Source organism: Cervus elaphus, chromosome 27, assembly GCF_910594005.1.
Source record: "Cervus elaphus chromosome 27, mCerEla1.1, whole genome shotgun sequence".
Taxonomy (NCBI): domain Eukaryota; kingdom Metazoa; phylum Chordata; class Mammalia; order Artiodactyla; family Cervidae; genus Cervus; species Cervus elaphus.
Window position 1 is genome coordinate 44,751,597 of NC_057841.1, and position 22,487 is coordinate 44,774,083.

A 22,487-nucleotide genomic window follows, 5' to 3' on the forward strand; every position below is an offset into this window, starting at 1 on the left:
AGGATTGACTGGTTTGATCTCCTTGCTGTCTGAGGAGAAACAGAATCAATAAGATGTATAAATACAGAGAGATTTACTTTAAGGAATCTGTAGGGTTGGCCAGCAGGCTGGAGACTTGGGGTGGAGTTACAGTTCAAGTCTGAAGATTGTCTGCTGGCAGAATTTCCTCTTCCTTGAGGAGATCAGTCTTTCTCTATTAAGCTCTTCAGCTGACTGGATGAGTTCTGCTCCCATAATGGAGGGTTATCTGCTTCACGCACAGCCTACTAATTGAAATCTTCATCTCATCTAAAAATACCTTCACAGAAACATTGAGAATAATTTTTAAATTTATTTTTATTAAGGTAACATTGATTTATAGCATTATATAAGTTTAATGTGTACAACATTTTATTTTATACTTCTGTGTACAACTGTAGCATGCTCACCGCTAGAATGACGTTTGACCAAACACCTGGGTACCATGGCCTTGCCAAGTTGACACATATAATTAACCATCTTGAATATTATTGTTGGGTTTGCTGTTTGCTCTTTAGGTAAGAGCGCCAGGGCGGTAAGAATAACATGTGAAGTGGAAAATGTTGTGTTTCATAGACATGATCTCATTTGTTCTCCTTGGGAGGGACTTCCCAGCCTTGCAGAGAATTCTAAGACATTCCATGTGCCGTCCTAGTCCCCTTGGTGCTTCCAGTCAACACTCAATGACAGCGAGTATGTAAGCATGCTGACAGCACTGCCTCTCTCATCTTTGAAGCTAATTCTTTTTATTTATTTATTTTGGCAGCATTTCACAGCGTGTGGGATCCTAGTTCCCCAACCAGGGATCGAACTGTGCCCACATGCAGTGCCCATCTAAGGTGGAGTCTTAACCAGCAGATAGCCAGGGAAGTGCCTGTAGCTAATTCTTGATTCTCTATATCAGCCCTGCTATTTTCCTTCCTGCTTTGCTCATCATGTTTACCCACACACTCCTGTCAAAGGCTCAAACTAAAAACCAAGTACACCTAAATGCAAGATGTGGTAGTTAAGTCACTAAGTCGTGTCCGACTCTTTGCAACCCCATGGACTGTAGCCCACCAGGCTCCTCTCTCCATGGAATTCTCCAGGCAAGAATACTGGAGTGGGTTACCATTTCTTTCTCCAGAGATCTTCCCAAGCCAAAGACTGAACCTGGGTCTCCTGTATTACAGGCAAATTCTTTACCATCTGAGCCACCAGGGAAGTCTGCAGTAGTTAAAGTGCTCACTGAATAGCCTGTCTGGGCTGGAATCCTAAGCTGGCCGCATGGGCACAGCTTCACAGAGACCATCTGGCTCCTTTGTAAGGTCAATAGCACCTTCTAGGCAGGAGGAAGTGAGATACTGGGCAGGGTTGCACCTGGTACCTAGCTGGCTGTTGACACTCAGTAAGTGTTCGTGCTCATTGTTAAGGGTTATTCTCCCTTCCAGACTTCCAAGTTCAAAGGGGAGAATCTCACCAGAGACCTTGACCTAATCTTTCAGGTCCCGTTTCCTCCTCTCCTATCCTCTATATAAAAATGTCATACTTTTAGCAGAGAGCTTTCAGATTTTTTATCCTTCTCCCCTACCAGAATCTGAAAATAAGCTTGATGAGAGTATAAATTTGCTTATGGAGAGTAACAGAGAAAATAAACAAATTTTGCTTCAGAGAAACAATGTGTGACACCCCTGTGGCAGAATGACTGTGAGGATACAGGCATGTGTATGTGCCAAATCACTGTCATGTCTGACTCTTTGCGACCCTGTGGACTGTAACCTGCCAGGCTCCTCTGTCCATGGGATTCTCCAGGCAAGAATACTGGAGTGGGTTACCATGCCCTCCTCCAGGGGATCTTCCCTACCCAGGGATTGAACCCGCATCTCCTGCACCTTCTGCATGGCAGGCGGGTTCTTTACTGCTGAGCTACCAGGGAAGCCCGGTGAAGATATATAAACATATATAAAGAAAAACTATGTAAAGACACGCACACACACATAAAGAAAGAATGTGTGACTCCAAAGGTCAAACAGTGGAATCCAGCCACTGTGAATGGGCACTGCTCCTTCTGCCCCACTCACTGCAGCATGGAGTTCTAGGTTTTATGATTTGCTGGTTTGATAAGTGGAAAATGATTTCTTGATGCTTTAATCTGTATTTTTCCTCACTTTCAAAGTTGAATACTTTCTTCATATATTCATTTCCAACTTGTGAATTGTCTGATCATGCCTGTTCATTTTTTTAAAAGACTTTTTTTTTTTAAGAGCAGTTTTTGGTTCATAGTAGAGTTGAGAGGAAAATACAGAGATTTCCCATATGCCCTCTACACTGACACATGCACAGCTTCCCCCTTATAGACATCCCTCAGCAGAGAGTATGCTTGTTACAACTGATAGACTACATTGACACATGATAATCATTCAAAGTCTGTCATTTACATTTTACTCTTTGTGCTGTTCATTCTATGGGTTTGGATAAATGTATGACATGTATCCATCATTATAGTTTCATGCAGAGTATTTTCACTGTCCTAAAACTCCTCTGTGCTCTGCCTGTTCATCCCTTCCCCTCAACCCCCAGTGACCTTTTACTGTCTCCATAGCTTTGCCTTTTCTTGAATGTCATAATCATACAAATATACAGTCTTTTCAGATTGGCTTCTTTCACTTAGTAATATGCACTGAAACTAGCTCCATGTCTTTCATAGTTTGATAGCTCATCCCATTTTAGTTTTGAATAATATTCCATTGCCTGGATGGATCACAGTTTATTTTATCCATTTGCCTACTGAAGGACATCTTGGTTGCTTACAAGTTTTGGCAATTACGAACAAAGCTGCTATAAATAGCTGTGTACAGATTTTTTTGTGTGGATATGTTTTCAACTCCTTTGGGTAAATACCAACAAGCATGACTGTGAATTGAATGCTAAGAGTGTTTAACTTTATAAGAAACTGTCAAAATGCCTTCCAAAGTGGCTGCACCATTATGCATTCAGCGATGCAATGACATTCTAGTTGCTCCACACCCTTGTCAGCATTCAGCGTTGTCACTGTCCCGATTTTGGCTATGCTGACAGGTATGCAGTAGCAGTACCGCACAATCCAGCAGTCACGTTCCTTAGTGTGAGTTGTAACAAACCGGTGTGACTTAACTGTTTAACATGCAGAGCCGATTCTTACATCATCTTATACTCATGGAAACTTATTTACTGTAAACGTCTTTCTAAATCAACCTCACGTATACATTTTATATATTACCTAAGTGACATATACCACTGCACGTTGTTAAAGATAACTGAGTAAAGATATCCGTTTGCTTAATCATTCCCAAATGTGAAGAGATTTCAGTTGTTTCACCCCTTTAATATCATGGTGTATGCAGCTGTCCTCTTCCATCTCAGCAGAGATGGCTTTTTGTTTTTCAAAAGTATCTGTTTCTTTGTGTGCATGTCTGTTTGTGCACAGTCAGGCTTCTATTTGCTCACTTTTCTGTGTGTTTTTCTATGTTGTTGTCTGAAGGAGGATTTGCTGGATCAAGCAACACGGTCAGTTTTATGACTGTTACTAACTAGATTTAAAAAAAAAGAATGGGGCAATTTTTCCTGTCCCTTGGTAGACTTTTATTAAATCATATTTGTTGGTGAATTACTAATTTCTTTTAGAAGAAATCCCCACCCAGAACCTTCTGAGGTGAAGTCCAGGGTGAGTATTCAGGTCAGCCTTCCTGTTATGTGGACACACCGGTCCTAGGGTCTCCCAGATCTCCAGACCCACCAAAGAGAAGTCTCATTTGAATTACAAGAGAGGCCAGAGACCCTGCAGGAAAAAGTCCTACATAGACTGAGGTGAAAAGATTAATTTCTAATCACCTTTCTTTTCTGAGGCACAGCACCATTCCCCCCCCACCCGCCCCCAATCTAGTCATTTTCACATCCTGGTGACACAGAGGTGACCCCAGCTTCATCTATAGGCACCTCTCATACAGATAGATAATTCCATTATAAGTTTAGACCCTGACCAGTTGTAAAAGGGATTTAGTGGCTAATTATGTTTGTCACCAGCAAAGTCCATTAACAATAACCGGGAAATAAAAATAGAATCTGGGTGATGAAATAAAGCCTAACCTTGTTTCTGTGCTGAGTCTAGTCCCCTGGCTCCCAGGGCACTGTGTGCAGAAGCCTGGAGCCCGGCACCTCAGACCCGGGTTCCTGGTGCAAAACGGTGGCGACGCCTCAGCTCAGGGACCTGTGCAGAAGCTCCACCCCCAGCTCTGAGTTGCCGATGGTGGGCGGGCTGTGTGCAAAGATGCTGCACAGGGCACTGCCATCTGGAACGAGGGCAGCAGCTGGGCCTGGGTGCCCGAGAGAACCCCGCTCCCTCCCCCCAAAGCAGCCCAGCCCTGCTGTCGGCAGAGCGGGTGTTCTGGAGCATGACCTCCCATCTCTCCATGTTTTGATTGAAGAGTCAAACTTTCCTTTGCTGCTGAACTGAACCTGGCTTCAGCTCTACTGGCTCCAAGGACACTGGGACAGCAGGGCAAGTGAGCTGCTGAATCAATGCTAGAGAGCCGTGAGTAGAGCACGTGCAAGCCCAGGCAGAGACCTACCTTGAAGGTGCACCTGAGCACGTCTCTGGAGGTTGATGGGTTCTACCAGCAGGCAGAGAAGAGGCTGGTTTTGGCGCAGCGTTATCACAAGATGTACTTAAGAGTTCAATTGCATCTTGTAGGTGCCACCGAGGACTTCACAGCAGCAGAAAAGCATAAATTCAAATTAGCCCAATGACCTTTTGGTTTGCAAAGATTTCATGGGACACTTCTGCCTATTCCATCTTTTAAAAATTTGATAAGCCCTCAGTTACATACCATTGGATTTTTATTTCTGTTTAAGTTACATCAGAACCTCTTCGCATTTGCAGAGAATTCCAGAGGAGTCAGGCTGGGCCCTTCCAACAGTCATCCTACAGTATGATAAAAACATTCCTAGGGAACATTATACCTTTATCAAGTGGAGACCTACCCTGGACAGACACTCCCCAAATGCGTCTGGGAGCAGCTACTGTCTCTCCTGCCCGGGAGAGCCTGGTGCATCACTTTGGGGTGGTCCGTGGGACCAGGGTTTCCTCAGGGCCAGTTCTTAAGCCCCCAAGGATGACTTGGCCTAGGAGAGGGTATAAATCCATGATGGTGGTCCACAAAGTGTTGGCACTTTGTGAAGTGCTTGCCTGGTCAGAATGAGACATGAGTGAGGAGATTTTAATGGGGTGAGTGTGGGGAGAATAAAACATGTAGGTGATTCTCAGGGGGAAAGCCTGGATCAGTGACTACTAGGGAGGAACCCAGAAACCACACAAGCATGGCAGACACCGAGGCCAGTGCAGAAGCGAGAGGAATGCGAGGAATGAAGGAAGAACAGGGGATCAGATGAGAAATTCTGCCAGCCCACTTGTCTGGGGTGGTCCTGCCCTTAAGGACCTAATGCAGCGTTAATGGAAAAGCCTCCCACCCTGGTTTGGCTAACTTTCAGGAAGTGAGAACTGGTTTGGTTGACTTTGGGGAAGTGAGAAGCAAGACCAAAGGGAAGCACTAGGACGTGGAGATTCAAGTTGTTCTGCCGGGGATGTGAGGTGGCCTTGCCAGAGCTGCTTGACCACGGCTGCTCTGTGGCTGTGTGGTGCTTATCCTCTGCTCAGCGGATCTGAAGACAGGAGGCCCAGTGCCCAGTGCTGGGAGACTCTGGGCAGGCCTCTTTTCATCCTGTCCTTGCTTTAGATACTAAACCAAGGACAGGTATCGATACAACGATCTCCACGCTGAATAAGACCTGTATTTCATCCATGGCTACTTTTTGAACAATTTAGTCCTGATTTATGTGAGTGGGTAATCCTCCAAGCCTGCCCAAGCCAGGGGAAGCTACTACCCTGGGGGATTCACTGCCAACTGTCAGGGCTTTTCTTTGAGAGAAGGGCACTATTTGACTCTGGCTTTTTAGAATTTCTCTCTGGAGGTCGTGATTGGATGTTCCCACAGCATGGGGTCACCTGGGTGGTGGGTAGCTTCAAGGGGGCCTCACTAGGAGCAAAACCCAGATAATCAAGGTGGGAGGGTGGTTCACTGGAGAACTGCAAGGTCAGGACAGAGGCCTGAGAGTGTGGTTAGGGGATAAAGTTTAAAGAAAGTTGTTTCCAATCTGAAATGCCACACCTAACTCAAGTACCTATGTCCAAAAAGCTGGCATTTCTGTAGTGGACGGGCCACTGTGGAGACAAGCCGCAGACCCCCCAAGCCTGCTTTGGAAGGATACAAAAGGTCCGCCAAGCCGCCTGTTTCTAGCCGGGGGGTCTGAGGCCGGGGGTCTGACCCCAAGTTGCAGCATTTTCTGTGCCCTGCACATCAGCTTCCTGCCTACAATGCGCTTCCCCTTTCAGGGGCGGACCAGCCTGCTCTGGGGGAAGGAATAGGCCTTTGCTTCTAGAATCACTTCCGATGACATATGGAAAAGCTAACATGGGGCTGAGGCTGGCAAGCGACCTGGGGGTACACTGAAGCCCCCTCCCCACAACACGAGGAGCTGCGGGAGAGGCGGGCTGCATGGTCAGACCCTCCTTCCGTCCGACTGCCTCTGTCCAGTGCGCTTAGGCCTCAGAGTGCTCCCCGCAGATCCCGGGTGGACAACATCCCCTTTACCGCGGGGGACGCAGTGTCCAGTCGTGGGCCGCCGCCTCCGCGGGCCGGACTGGTCCTCCCTCCACCCCGTGGCCTGGGAGCCGGGGGCCGGGGGTCGTGTGAGCTCTGCTGAGCCGGGTCCGAGGCCGGGCTGGCCGGAAGGAGGAGGCCCGGTGCCAGGACGCCAGGGGCACGCGGGTGGGGGCCCGGGGGCTGACGCCGTCAGGGGCGGTCCTGGGAGCCGGCGGGCGAAGTTCCCCGCACCCCCCGGAGGAGCCGGCGGCGGCCACGTGACCCTCGGCGCGGCCAGAGGCCCAGAAATAGCAGCTGCCGTGGATCCGCCCGCGGGCGGCGCGAGGGAAGGCGGGGACCGCAGGAGCCGGCTGGCGGGGCGCGGAGCGTGTCGGCCCCGGAGGATGCGGAGCCCCTGCCCGGCCCGGCCCCGAGCTCATGATGGCCATCCGAGAGCTCAAAGTGTGTCTTCTTGGGGTGAGTCCTGCGCCCCTGGGGCCGCGCGCCCCCCTACCCCCAGCGTCCTCTTAGTCACCCTCCTCCCCGCGCCCTCCTCGTCCCCGCTTCCCCGCGCCCCCTTGTCTTCAACTTCCCCCGCCCCGCCCCCCAACCAGCACCCCCCCCCCCCCACGTCCGTGCGCCCCGGTGTCCCCTGCGCGCACCCCGCTTCGCCGGCCCGTTCCCTGTCCCTGCCCCGCCGGGTCAGGTCCGAGCCTCTCTCGGGCGCTTCCTGGCTCGTCCCCTCGCCGCGCCCGCGTTCCCGGAGCCCTAGTCCTCTCGGCCCGCGCCGGGCCGGGGACCCCTCCGCGATGACACCAGGCCAGGACCCCGCCTCCGTGGGCTTTCTCCTTCGCCTTTGATAATTTCCTTCCGGCGGAAACTTTAAGTTACTTAGCCAAGGCGCGGAATCCTTTTGCCTCCTGGGGGCAATTAGTTTATTTACTTTAAAAAAAAAAGAAAGAAAACAACAAAGCTCAACTTGGGGTGAAAAAATGCGCGAGGGGACGACCTGGCGGGAACGTAGAGGGAGAACCACCGTAGAAAACTTTTCGTGCTGCGGATCAGGGCAGGACGACAGAGTCCTCCCCTGTCCCCACTTCCCCTCCCGAAGTGGGTCCTTCTGAGCCCAGAGAAACGTGGAAGAAGCCGGAAACAAAGACAGACACAAACTCCCCAGCGGTGCGGACCTGCCCCCAGGGAGTGCTCAGGGAATTCAGCTGGCGTTTTGGATCGCTCCCTTTTGGGTACCCACACCGCATTCCGGAATTGCTTCCTTGGGAAGAGCTGGTTTTCAGTCCTGGTTTTAGCAGCTTTTGGCACGGACGCCTAGTGTTCAGCCCTTGGCAGTTCTGGTCTCCCAAGAAAACAGTTTCCGAAAAAAGCAGTAAAGGTTGGACCGGTTCTGTTTATATCAAAAGCAGTGCTAACCGGTCTGTCAAGAGGGCTGTGCAGAAGCAGATAAAGAAGGAATGGTTCTAGGTTAGGGCCGGATTGCCCCGGACCGTGATGCTGGGAAAGACTGAGGGCAGGAGGAGAAGGGGGCAACAGACGATGAGATGGTTGGATGGCATCACTGACTCAATGGATATGAGTTTGAGCAAATTCCAGGAGATGGTGAAGGACAGGGAAGCCTGGCGTACTGCAGTCCTTGGGGTCACAAAGAGTGAGTGACTGAACAGCAACAACAAGGGGCTGTCTGGACTCCCTGGAGGCCATTCTGGAACCTGGGGAGGTCTGCCCTCACTGTCCTTTGCTAAAGTCCCATTTACACTAGGTTGTCCTGTTGGCCTTGGTCTCCTGATTCATCCAGGGGCATCAGGCAGAGGCCCTCTCTTCTCTGTGCCTGCCCCCATGTTGGGCCATGGCCTGGATCTGGTGGATGCTGTCCCGGCCTCCCTCTGTTGACCTTTGTCAGAGTTGCAGGGGTAGGTGTCACCAACTGCCAGGCTCTCTAACATAAGCCAGACACAAATTCCAGGAATCGCGTGTTTTCCTCCTGAGGAGTCATTTCAGCCTCCAGGAAGCGCTTCGAAGACTCAGAAGGTCGGGTCCCCAGGAACCAAGAGGCAACTTTGACGTGTGTTATGTGTGTCAGGATTGGCCTTGGGAATAAAAAAAAGTCAGAAATGATATGCTTGTCCCAGCACATTAATTATGTTCAATTTTTCTGCTTGTAGATAAGTCTGTTTCCTTCTACAATCAGGTAGGAAGAGCCCTGATCCAAAGCAGCAAGCCTGGGTTTTTATGCTCTCCTGCTCACTGCTGTGCACTTCTGGAAAAGTATCTTGAACACTGCGTCCATGAAATGGACGTGATAACATCCTCCCGTTTAAGGCAGAGGACTAGAGCAGACGATCTTCTAAGATACACAGTGCCATTTCCTCCTACCCAGGATGATAATTAGCAAGCCTGGGAGATGAGAAAGCTGGGGGAAGCCCCTGCACTTCTTTTTGCCTTATCTCTAAGGATGGAATGCACTCCTTCAGTGACTTCCTGAAGACAATGCCTCTCCTTGTGTGCTGGTCCTTTGCAGAGGCCCAGAGGTAGGAGGCTGGGCTTGAAAGAAAAGAACAGCCCCACAGCAGTTTAGGAAGATAAATCTGAGCAGATGAAGACTTTGAAGTTTCAGTCCCATCACCGTGTGGCTGTGGTCTTCTTTTTTTGAGAGGCTCTAGGTTTTATTCTTGTTCAGATCAGAAGCCATTTATTTGAAATCTGAGAAAGGGCCATTGCTCTTGTTATCACACTGAGTAATGTGTCTTAAGTCCCCCAGTTTGGCTGGTCCCATCCTGTGTGTGTGACAGCTAGGGCGATGCTCTGGGTGAGATACGCTGGTGGTGATGGTGGTTTAGTCGCTAAGTCATGTGTGGCTCTTTTGCGACCCCATGGACTGTAGCCCGCCAGGCTCCTCTGTCTATGGGATTTCTCAGGCAAGAATACTGGAGTGGGTTGCCATTTCCTCCTCCAGGGGATCTTCCCTACCCAGGGATTGAACCCAAGTCTCCTGCATTGCAGGCAGATTCTTTTATCGCTGAGCCACTAGGGAAGCCCTGAGATCGCACTGGGTGCGGCCAAAGCCAGTCTGACTGCTGGTTTGCTCTCTTGGCAGATCCACATGAGAGAGAATCCTGTGGATCAGCCCCAGGAAAAGAGATTCGGTGCCAAGCTCATGGTCCTCTCAGAATTTTAACTGGAGCCCTGGTTCCTCTGTTCTTTGTATGGGCGGCCTGTCTTTTGTGGATGAAGTCTTGCATGCAGTCAACACTCAGCTTCCTGTTTTCAGCCACTGCCACACCTTCCTGAAATCTCAGGCCCTTGCAGCCACGCCTGCTGCCAGCATCACTGTCTGTCAGCCCAATTGAGCAGGTGATGGGAGCAGGACCATTTAGCTGCTGCCTTGCTGGCTCACCCGAGAGGCTGAGGGGCTGGTCCTTTAATCACCGAGTGATTATCCCTGTCACTCGGTGATCGCTGGGGGACCTGTTTCCCATTTAAGGCCATGGTTGTGTTAGGCTTGGGTGGTGCAGGCATACCCCACTCTGAGCTAAAGGTCCTCACGTGGGTGAAGATTCCTGACCCGAGGGTCACTTGCAGCAGGTGACAGCGGGGTGTGCCAGGCGGTATGCACCTGCGCCTTTCAGAACCCTGCTGTTAGGCCCTGGGGTTCAGAACCCTGATCTCACTTCTCCTGGTGCGTGCTCCCACATGGAACCACAGCCATCTATGGAGCATTCCCCGAATGCTTTGTGCTCTTGGAAAAATGAAGGACTGAGAGCATGGGGTTTATTTAGGCTACCTGTTAGAAATTCTTGGCTCTTGTTGTTTCCATGGGAGGACTTGGTCATATTTCTCCCGTGCCTTCATGAGTTCCCTTCCCTGGGATAAGCCTGGCTGTCTTGGGATTGAGCTGGGCAGCAGACTGTCTGAGTTGGACTCTTAGGACCCATGAGTCTCACTCTTGCCAATTAAAGTGCCAGTCTTCCCGCTTTGTGAATCTCAGTTAGTATTATGAAACACGTAGTTAAAAAACAACTCCATTAAAAACAGCAAAGTATGTTTAAAAAAAAAAAACTAACAAAAACAATATTGAGGCAGCAGCTGTTCCAACCCCAAAAGTGGAAAGCGTCCCAGTTTGCGTTTTTAACACACATCACCACGTGGCAAAAAGCAGGAGGGGGGAGAGAGAGAGAGAGAAAGAGGAGGGGAAGGAGGGGTAGGGCCAGGGGATGGGGAGAGGCGCTTTCTTTTCTTTTATTATTTCCTCTGGGTGTGTGCACTTAAAAACTGCTTCCGAATGGAATCCCAAAGAGATTTATATTTGGACTTAGGTTGTCTTGACGACAGTTTAGAGATTTCTGCCACTTCCTCTGCAGCCATCAGGGGCCTGGTGAGGCATCTCCTCTGGACTCTGTTCGAAGAGCAGGCAAGTCCCTCGGATTTGCTGTGACATCTGGGTGGTGAGAACTTCACCAAAGAGGGCTGAGGGGTCCCCGGGGGCACCAGGACCCACGAGGCTGCTCACAAGAAGCAGATCAGCCTGACCTGTGGACCCTGGCCTGGCTGCTCTGGGTGAGGGTGAGCACCCATTACTGACAGTATTCTGTAAGGTGGTGTGAACGTGTGGGGTCCTTGAGGAAGGAACACATGCATAGCATGGGGAGGAACCGCCCAGGCCACCATCAGCATTGTCTAAGTCTGAGGTTCTGTTGGTGGTGCTGGTGCTAAGCTGTTCAGTCCTATCCGACTTTTTGTGACCCCCGTGGACTGTAGCCTGCCAGGCTCCTCTGTCCATGGAATTCTCCAGGCAAGAATACTGGAGTGGGTTGCCATTCCCTTCTTCAGGGAATCTTCCAGACCAGGGATCAAACCCGGGTCTCCTGCATTACAGGCAGATTCTTTACCATCTGAGTCACCAGGGAAACCTACTCCTTAAGGTACCAGGATGTGAGGAGATTTGAGCTCAGGCATTAGAAAAGGTCTTCAAGTTCAGTTGTGTCTGACAGGTTAGACTAATGTCTAACTAACTCCACTTCCTTTTGTCTGAGTTTGTATAATTTGTCACATGTGTTAGAAATTGGAGTAGGCTTTCCTTCCCTCGGGGTTCCCGGTGGCTCAGCTGGTTAAGAATCCACCTGCAATGCGGGAGACCTGGGTTTGATCCCCTGGTTGGGAAGATACCCTGGAGAAGGGAATAGCTACCCACTCCAGTATTCTGGCCTGGAGAATTCCATGGACTATATAGTCCATGGGGTCTCAAAGAGTCGGACACGACTGAGCGACTTTCACTCATTTTCCTTCCCTCAGTTATCCACTGATTATCGGCAGCTTCTTTCGTGCCGGGAGCTGAGGGTGGCGGCAGGTGGACAGGACAGCCTCGAAAGTCGCTCAGTCGTGTCCGACTCTGAGATCCCATGGACTATATAGTCAGGGATTGCGTGTTACATTTGCTTCTCACCTCTTTCTTCTGAGGCAGTCCCTCTCTTTTTTTTCCCACCATGACACTGGCACCTCTGAAGCATCCAGGCCAGTTGTCTTGTACAAAGACCTGGGATCTCAATGTTTCTGTTTTGTTTCCTCGTTGCTTCTTCTGGGTTCAGGTGGGAAGACCATGTAGGTGATGTTGAACAGCCTTTTTTTTTTCTGTGCTCATGTATAATGTGGAAACATCTTTCTCGTTTAGCTCTATGGCTCTCAGTGAACACTCCTGGCCTCTCTGACTGTGCAATGGTGTGTCTGAACAGCACAAAGGGCCTTGACCTTGTGGGTCTGGCGCTTTAGCAGGGACTGAAGGTGCAGACTGAAATCTGCCGGGGGTGAGTGAGATGCCGAGCCCGCCCAGTTCTCCCCTCGGGGCTCTGGGCCTGGTCTTTTTCCGTGAGCACTGACCACCTCCTAACAGACCAGATGATTTATTTTCCCCACTTGAGTGCTAAGCTGCTGAGAGTCGCAGGTGTCCTGAGGAGTTTGTTGGCAGAAATACAGAAAAGTGGGATTTAACATTAGAGTCCCCTGGAGAGCTTCTCCCCGCGGAACCTTCAGACCCCAGGAGTCTTTTCTGATCAGTTTCCTTGCTCCTGAGGCCCAGCCTTCTCCCAGTTCTCTGGAGGTCACCGCTGTGCCTTCTGCTTACCCTAGATCTAAGCTAGAATGCAGCCTGGGCCACTTTCAATCTCCTTGGAGGCATCTGGATGACTCGGGCTGGTAGAACCTAGGGGAGGTCATGTCCCTCCTACTTTCTTTCCTTTGAGCAAGATCTGGGGAGCTGGATCCCTTTGTATCAACAGTCTGTTTTTCTAGAAGAAACAGACACCTGAGTTTTCCAGAATAACTTCCTTTCTGCTCTCATGGAGTTGCTAGCCTAATGAGGACATGCAAATGAGATGCCTGGTCCTGAAAAGTGCCTCTTCACCAGCCAGCACTGGAAGGGGAGAAGGAAGGAGGGAAGGAGGGTGGGGGAGGGGATGGAGAGGAGAAGATAAGAGGAAAGACATATGAGTGAGGGAGTAAGAGGATGAAGACCTAGGCTTACACACACAGACATACACACAGTGTCACATAACACTTGCCCTCTGCTGGCAAGAGAAGAGAGCAAAGCATTTCTTGTTCTCCCTCCCTTTCTTATCAAACAGTTGGCCAGGGCATTTACATTTATAGCAAGCTTAATTAAGAAAGTCTCTTTGTGTGTTTTTGAAGAACATCTCATAGCATCAAAGTTAAATATTTCACAGACCCCTTTCATTTTAGGAGCTAAGATAGTTTCTAAACTTTTTCATAACAAACTTCTGAAAAGCTACTTTTTTTTTCCCATTGTCTGAGTTCTTCATTGAATTTTGAATCTAGTGATGAGGTTGGGGAGGGATTGGGGTGAGATGGCAGAGACGGGGTCCTCACCAGGATGACGCCTTGAACTTCGTCTCTTTGTTAGGACATGGGACTGTACTGCCTTGCCCGGGTCTTGTTGCCTCAGGTACGATGGAAGTCCCGCAGACAGCTGCCCTCCTTCATCTCACGGCCACCTCCTGATGGTTCTTCTTTCCCTGTCTTTTATGTTCAGATGACTCCTTCACTCTATGATCAGCATCCAGCCCACCGTCCTGCTCCCTGGTTTTCTCTGTGCTTTTCAGCCCCACAGTCTTCCATCATTGTGTTTCCTTATTCTCTCCACTTCTCATGGGTGAATCATCAGTCTGTCCTTTAAAGAAACATCAGGGCTGGGCTCTAAGAGGGAAATGTTTCTGACTCTGCTTTCCAACCCTCTGAGCAGGGGGTGTGCTGAGTCCCAGTGAGTGACCTTTTCTTCTGCTGCCAGTATAGACCAGAAACCCGGCCAGCTCACCCTGTGGGGAGTAACGCAGGCATTTCCCGAGGCTGCTTGTTTTAGTTTTTAAAAAGGGATCTGTATAAAGTAAGTGGGGAGTTCACTAATGGGAAGAGTGCTGTGGGGTTGAACAGAGACCCTTACAGCTGTGTGCGTGTAGGCAGGTATGAGGACTTACCACAGAGCTGGGGTGCTGAGGGAGGCTCTGTCCCTGGGTTTCCAGCCCAGCAGGGTCCTTGGGCTGATAGAACTGGAAGGGGGAGGTGAAGTAACAGCACCAGGCGACCCCTGGGATGTCACATGACATCATGTCACATGATGCTCAATTGCCAGGTAAGGGAGTGGAGCTTGTAGAGCCTTAAAAGGGCCCCAGAAGCACAGTCCAGAGAATATTTTTTTAAAGAAAGACATTGCTTTAAAAAGATGGAGTGTATTATTTCTAGATCTCCACCTCAGGTTAGGTTAATCTTAGTAAGATAACTAGTAGAATCTTTTCTCAATAAGGATAGAAATATTTTTGAAAGTCTTGCTAAAGTTATAATCGATATAATTTATGATGTGAACATGTTGCTGTATTGATGTGAATTGCATGATTGTGCATTTTACTCCTGTCAGCCCTGTGCTTGCAATTTGTTAATGGTGATTATTGTGTCACAACTAACCACGTGCACACCCTTAGTCTTGCTCGAGAGCACTGTAGTTACAGATGCTCTGCTGGTGTCTTCTCTGTACGTCCTCGACTCCTTTCTTATTAAAATTATCCATGGGTAGAAGAAAAACAGTAATTATAAACTTACAAGCACCATAATAATTTGCAGTTGCCCTCAGCCCTGATCACAACAACAGCGACATCAGTAACAGTTGAGGAAGATTGAACACAGGCCTGGAATTGAAGCCAAAACTTACTCTGTTCTTTCTCAGGCAAGAAAGTGCTTTGAGAGAGTAGCATTGAAATAAACACATTACCCTGTGTAAAGTAGCTAGCTAATGGGACGTTGCGTATAACACAGGGAACTCAGCCTGGTGCTCTGTGACAAACCTAGAGGGGTGGGATGGGGTGGGAGGTAGGAGGGAGGTTCAAGAGGGAGGGGACACATGTAACCCTGTGGCTGATTCATGTTGTTGTATGGCAGAAATGAACACAACATTGTAAAGCAATTATCCTCCAATTCAAAATAAACTTAAAAATTAAAAAGAAAAAAAAAAAAAAAGGAAAGCACTTCAGAATGCCTTGGATGAATCGGGATGTCTTGAAAGTACTCTAGTTTATGAGTATTTCTGTAATCAGGACAGCTGACATGTACCGAGGGTGACTCACATGCTAGACACCGTGCTGAGTGTTTTGGCTTTCCGTTGCTTTGCACCCCAAGTTGCTTTCCTTAAGCACCCCAAACTTAGTGCTTAAAACAACAGTTTATTGTTCCTCCTCACCGACTGCTCTGGGGGCTGACTGGGCTCAGATGGGCAGTCCTTGCTCAGATGGTGCCCGGGGCTGGAGCCGAAGTTGTGGTCGCTGGGGCTGGGCTGGCTGCACCCAGTGGATGACCAGACATCTGTCTTCACGTGGCTTCTCCATGCCGTCACGTGGACTTCCTCACAGTGTGGAGTCTCAGGGCAGTCAGACTCCCTCCATTGTGGCTGGCCATCTCCAGGTCAGGAGTTGTGTTGTGAACTCAGGTTTTCATACATGACACACAGTGAGGCCAAACAAACTGAAATGTCACAGTTTGCAGCAGAGAAAGGGGTATTGCAGGACTGAGCAAGGAGAACAAACAGCTCACACTCAAAAAAGTCTGCACTCCTCAATGGTTTGGGGGGAAGAGTTTTATAGGAAAATTTGGGGTAAGGGCAGGAAGCAGGTTGTGCTCCAGGAATCTTGTGCTCAGCCTGAAGTTAGCATCCTCCACCTGGGTGAGAGGATTTTGAGCATGACCTTGCTAGCATGTGAGATGAGCGGTAGTTTGAACATTCTCTGGCAATACTTTGGCCACCTGATGCGAAGAGCCAACTCATTGGAAAAGACCCTGATGCTGGGAAGAGGAGAAGGAGGCGACAGAGGATGAGATGGTTGGATAACATCACCAACTCGGTGAACGTGAGTTTCAGCAAGCTCCAGGTGATGGTGAAGGACAAAGAAGCCTGGTTGTGGTGTGGTCCATGGGGTTTCAAAGAGTGGGACACAACTGAGCAACTGAACAGCAACAACAACCTGGGTGGGGCCTTAGTTCCCGCAAAAGAGCTCAGAGATATTTTCTGGGCATCCCTTGAGGAGGAACCAGGACCCTGCCCCAAGGCTGGACTGCTATTTCCTGTGTGCTTTTCCTTTGTTTCTGCATCTCCTCCCTCCCACAATTAGAAACTGCTTGAGTCTGCCCTTTGGAACGCGGGGAAGGTCTAGGAGGCCGAAGCCTTTTTCCTACAAACAAGAAACGGGGGACAAAGAAAGGCTTTTGTGCCCACGAGGGCCCCACAGGGTCCTGCTCGCCTTCTGTTCCATGAGCTTTGGGTGGATGCTAACAGGCTCCTTGCTCATAGATCACAGAATGTCCTTTCTGTCACGTTTCACTGATCGAGTCGGACGGCCAGCCCAGGAGCAAAGGGAGGATTAGACTCCATCTCTTTTTCAGTCTGTTGCACTGGACGAGCGTTTCACCCGCATCATGCATTAAAGGAAACTGAAGCTTGGGGCCAGGTAACAGCACAAAGACTCCCAGCTGATGATAATAATAATAATAATAATAATAAGTGAGCTTTCGAGGATTACAACCAGCTCCGCATGACCCTGGAACCAGCGCACGCAGACTCTTTGCTGGGCTGCAGACTTTCTCAGACACAAATTACTTGTTCAGACTGGCATGTGGCACAGTAGAATGGGATCACAAAAATAAAGAAATAAAATAATTCATCAAATTGAACCAGGTTTGAAGTATTTCCCTGGATAAGAAAGTGAAAGTGTAAGTCGTTCAGTTGGGTCCGACTCTGGGCAACCCTATGGAGTGAGTATCCTCCCTGAAAGCAAAGGTAAATACCCTCAGCGTCAGGGTTCTGGCCAGGGTGGGGGAGGTGAGATGACTGGCCTGAATGAGCCGTGAAGATGTGAAGTGGTTCTGCAGGGAGGCCGGGACGCGTGCCGGACACCCCATGCTTGCGACAGTGGCGCCGGCCCGCCCTGGGTCCCCCTAGCACCTCACAGGGGCAAGTGTGTGGTCTGGCCCCTGAGTTGCATTCGGTCCTCGGTCAGCCCTGCGTGGCAGCCCCTTGCCCTGGTGTGAGATGAGCTTTGTTAAGTCCCAGGCATCCCGGACATCACAGGACTGTGTGTGCAGGGGGACCTTGGGCTCAGCTTTATCCATTGCCCCTTTTCCAGCTCGTGTTCAGGAAGCCCTGGATGCCAGGCCTTTTTCCCTTCACTCCCTCAGGGGATATGTGTTAAGTGCTATAATTGTTTCAGAAAGTGTTGGTTCGCAAACTGTGATCAACCTGCTGGAAGGTTGAGTTGAAGACATTAGGAGTTTCTAGGGCTGCAGTTCAACTGTCTTCACAGCTAGATGGGCCTCCTGCCAGCTGAGCACAGTGGACGCTGGGTCACCCTCGGGTCGGCAGACGTGGCTTGCTCTGGCTTTGTCACGTCCTAGCTCGATTCCCCTGGGAGATCACATAGCTACTGGCGTCCAGATTCCCGCTTTGTAAGATGCTGGCAGTTTTCACAGACAACCCCTCTGACCCGGCCTGGCGTGTCATGTTGAAAATTCCTCTTCTGAAAACTATTTTACACCTGATAATCTTGAGGCTTAAGAGAGTCTAAGTAGATTCTTTGCACAAAACAATCTCCAATTAAGTTTTATTTAATCTGCTTAGCCATGGGATCTGGCAAGGCATAGGTGATAAGTAATAGCTTTTGATTTACTGTGTGATGTTGTAGAACTTCATCCTTTTCATGAATTTGACCTGATTTGTAACATACTCTTTAATTTAAAAAATAAATAAATCTGACATTAACACTGGGTAAGTTTAAGGTACGAGCTCAGTCGCTCTGTTGAGTCCGACCCTTTGAAACCCCATGGACTGTAGCCCACCAGGCTCGTCTGTCCATGGGATTTTCCAGGCAAGAATACTGGAGTGGGTTGCTAGTTCCTCTTCCAGGGGATCTTTCTGACCCAGGGACTGAACCCGAGTCTTCTGCGTGTCCTGCCTTGGCAGGCAAATTGCCACTGAGTTTAAGATTAGGTGTGTATACACTTACGTGTTGTAATACGATTGCTGATGTAGTCATGTATGTCACATTGCATAATTATAGTACAGTTTTTGTCTATTCATCATACTGTGCCTTAAATCTCAATGGCTTATTCACTACTTGTTACAACTTTGTGCCCTTAACAATAGCAGTCTTCCCCCGCCAACCCTGCTGAACCCCCATCCCCTGGTTACCACCATTTTACTGTTTTTTACGGGTTTAATATATAAGTGGTAGCACCCAGTACTGGTCTTTCTCTGACTTATGTCACATAGCATCGTGTGCTCAAGGTCCATCCATGTGGTCACAGATGAGAGGATGTCTTCCTTCTTCATGGCTGAATAATACTCTCTTGTCTGTATGTACCACATCCTTTTTAATTCATTCATTCATTGATGAGCATTTGGATTGTTTCCATATCTGGGCTCTTGTGAATAATATTGTGGTTAATATGGGGTACAGATATTTCATTGAAATCCTGTGTTCATTTCCTTTGGGTATAAGCCCAGAAATGGAATTACTAGATCATATGTTAGATCTGTTTTTAATTTTTTGAGGAACCTCAATATTATTTTCCATAGTGTTAGACCAATTTACATTCCCACCACAGAGCACAAGAGTTCCCTTTTCACTACAACCTGTTGACTCTTGTCTTTTTGGTGATGACCATTCTAACAGGTGTAAGGTGATATCTCATGGTGATGTAACATATTCTTTACATTTTTGTACTGAAATGTCATGTTCTTGCAAAAAAGCTCACAGATCTTATAGTATGCATGGATTTTTACAAATTAAACTGACCTATGTAAATGTCCAGATCTCAGAGCAGAATATTCCTGGGAATTCCCTGGAGGCCTTACGGCTAAGACTCTTTGCTTCCACTGCCAGAACCGAGGTTCAATCCATGATCAGGGAATCTTAAGATCTCACAAGCTATAAGGCATAGCCCCCAAAAATTAAAAACCAGAATATTCCCAGTAAGTGTTTATGAATGATTTTCTGCACCTTTACCAACACTGAATATCATGAAAACTTTTTATCTTTGCTGATGTTATAGATAAAAGATGATAACCTGTTCTGGTTTGATTTCTTTAATTATGGATGATTCTGAGAATCTTTTGATGTTTATTGACTGGCTATATTTCTTGTTACCTACACATTCACATCATTTACCTAATTTTTATTGGGTTATTTTTCTTATTGACTTGTGAGAACTCTTTGTATATTAAGAAACCAAACCCTTTGTCATTTGTATTGCACAAGCCTTTCTTCAATTTGTTGCTCTCTAGTTTACTTTATTTTTACTGAATTAAAAATCATATTAATATTTAAAAATCTTTATTTAGTCAAATATGTCAATATTTTCCTTTATGGTTTTGGTGTTTATGTCTTGCTTAGAAAGTACTTCCATATTCTAATGTTGTAAAATTTTAACTTGTATTTTAATTTTTCTCTTGTTCATTCATAGTGTCTTCAATTTTTTTTAATTAAAAAATATTTTTTTATCATGTGAAATTTATTTTGGTACAAAGAGTCAGGTTGGGATTCAGATTTTTTTTCTTTACTCCAAATGTCTAGGTAGTTGTTTTAATGCTGTTTATTGATTAGTTCATCATTATTCACTGGTCTGATATGTTATTTTTTTTTTTTATCATAAATGAAGTCCCCGTATGTATTTGGGTCTGTTTATGGACTCTGTATTGTTCTATTAAAAAAATGCACTGATTTCTGAATCTGTCAGATTCAGGAAAACTTAGAAATTGTGTGAAGGAAGCTGCTTTTGGGGACTGAATGGTGCACGGGTCTTGGGCATCCAGGGCTGCAAGTACGATCTAGTTGATTGGTTTGCTCATGGAACAAATATTAATATTAATGAGCACAAGCTTTACTAGGTGCTGAGTGTATTGCGAGTTTTGTTCATCTGTGCCAATGTTCATCTTACCAAGAATGATAATCTGGAACATTGTATATATAGAATTCATTCAGTGGTTAGTGGAAGATGCTTTAATGAGTGAAAGATTTGAGAGGAGCTAAAGGGAAAGAGTGATGTTGTGAGCTGAGCCTTAGTGGGGTGGTACCCATCTCTGAAGTGTGGTGGCTTCTGTGTTTGGACCAGTTTTAGAAAAATAAGTAGGCGAAATGATGAGTTAACAGTTTCCACCATCTACAGCACTGGGGTATTTTCCAAGCTGTGTTTCTTTATTTTTCACCCTTCAGTATGAGTGGGATTACTTCTACTGGAGTTAGTCCAGAAAGTGCTATGTCAGTGGGAAAGTTAGTGATACAGTGAGCTTAACGTGTAACACAGTCCGTTTAAAATGATCCTGGATCCTGGATCCTTCATCTCCCACAAATAGAGCAGGGCTGGAGTCCTTCTTGTGACAGGATGAATCTTTCTGATGCCCGTGGTGATGGACTGTAGGGCATTCTCTGCAGTCAGTGAAGCGATGACCCCGCATCACAGTGGGTCCAGCACTGCTTGTTGCCTCTCAGGAGGGGCAGAGGCTACTTTGAGAAGGACACTCTTCAGTATCAAGTGTGAATCCAGAGGCACAGGTTCTTCTTCTTTCTAGAAGTCTGATTCCTCCTCTCTGCCAGGAGTCCCAACCTGAACCCGAAGTGTCATCCCATTCTCCTGGGCTCCCATCACTTCCTGGAGTCGCCCAAGAGGGGTATGGACAGAGTTCCTGGGGCCATGGGCTGCCACCTGCCTCCCAGCTGGCAACCTCTGCTCCTGCTCTGGGGGCGGATCCACATGTCCTGGGTGCTGTGTCCCAGCCTCTCTGCCGCCGGCCCCTCCTCTGTCTTTAGACTCACCTTCCCTCCCATGAGCCCTCATACATGAATCCACGCACATGACTGGTGAAATCTCATGGGTGTGAAATGGGCTTATTGCTCTCTGATGGACAGAACTCCCTTTGACTGGAATGTTAACACTTCTGTTGCCCATAATCCTCAAGTATCATGGGATGGAAGACTTCCTTGGGGTAGTTTCCAGGTCACATGTAGGGTGGGCAGGATTCTCAGAGCCCTTGCAGAGTGCCCGAGGAAAGAGCTGCCTCTACCTGAGAACTAAACTGAGTTTCGTCTGGAGTTGGGTGTGGCGCCCAGTCTGAGTTGTAGAAGCCACTGAATTAGCCGGAACGAATGTGGTCGGTGTTTGTGTGTTATTTTAGGAAATTCCTTAAAGTCTTAATTTTGGAGGGAAGCAGATCATGCCTCTGAATAAACTCAAAGAGGCCGAGTACCTCTCGGGCAGCTTGGCTGTGGGCAGGTGACCTAGTTTGAACAGCCTGAGGCCTGAGCCCCAGACCTGGCCTGGGAGCCAGGCGACAGTGGGGAGCTGTGCCCACAGACTCATTGTTGGCCTGGGGTTGAGGCGTGATTTCAGCCATGACCACGGCTCTCCAGTTTCCTGAGAATCCCGTGAGTAATCCGTGCGGCTCACCGCGCCCCGCAGTGATGCTCTTCTGGTCCTGAGGTCTTAACAGAGCTCATGCCTCATGGTGCCAGGTGATGGAACTGGTGGTCTCACATCAGCAGCATGTGCTGGGCATCTTGTGTGTGATCTTATTCTCACAAAATCTATTTCTTCTTTTGAAAAGGGGCACTTTCCCTCACTCTTTGCCATCTCGATGTAGAGAGTAAACAGCATCTTCTTTACCATTAAGATGTTTAATTTTGAGTCTGGACTTTGGATCTTGCACCCAGAGCTGAAGCTGTGGAAGCTGGCTGCCTACTGTCGTCACTGCTGTCTCCCTGTCGGGTCTGCAGGGGGACCGAGCTGGCCCAGGGCCTCCCCATAGGTGGTGCCCTGTGATGCTGGAGGCAGCGGAGCCTTTTCTGTGACTTGAGAGGGAGTTCCTGCTTGCTCATTCATAGTCAGAACTGAAGTTTGTTCATTTATAAATTTCTTGACAACTCAGAATAAGAAAATAGTGGCATTCAACCTGGGAGTTCTTGGTAAATATTTACTGATTGTGTTAACATGATATCGGGTGTCCAAAGGCAATTCGGCAAATGTTAATAATTAATTAGACTTACTGAAGGCAAAAGAAGTCTCCAGTGGGTCACGCTTTCAGTTTCTAAAAAGCCTTCAGACTCCAGTGGTGATAAATTTGCTTGAAATATATAATCTGTGTTATAATACACAGATATATTAAAAGCAGAGTACTGTTTTATGTGAATTTCCAAGCTTTCCCCTAAGACTAAAAGGTAGTGCTTTGAAATATTGGATGAGAAGAACCAGAGGTCATTATTT

General features: G+C 48.0%; 1 protein-coding gene across 1 annotated transcript in view; it reads left to right on the plus strand.

The window, feature by feature from the left end:
* Positions 1–6,942: 6,942 nt before the first annotated feature.
* Positions 6,943–22,487, plus strand: part of RAB31 (RAB31, member RAS oncogene family) — an 81,270-nt gene continuing 65,725 nt past the window's right edge. The window contains exon 1 of the mRNA XM_043888751.1: positions 6,943–7,151. Within this exon, the coding sequence (XP_043744686.1) occupies positions 7,113–7,151 (39 nt within the window). The 5' untranslated portion in view covers positions 6,943–7,112. The remainder of the gene's footprint in view (positions 7,152–22,487) is intronic.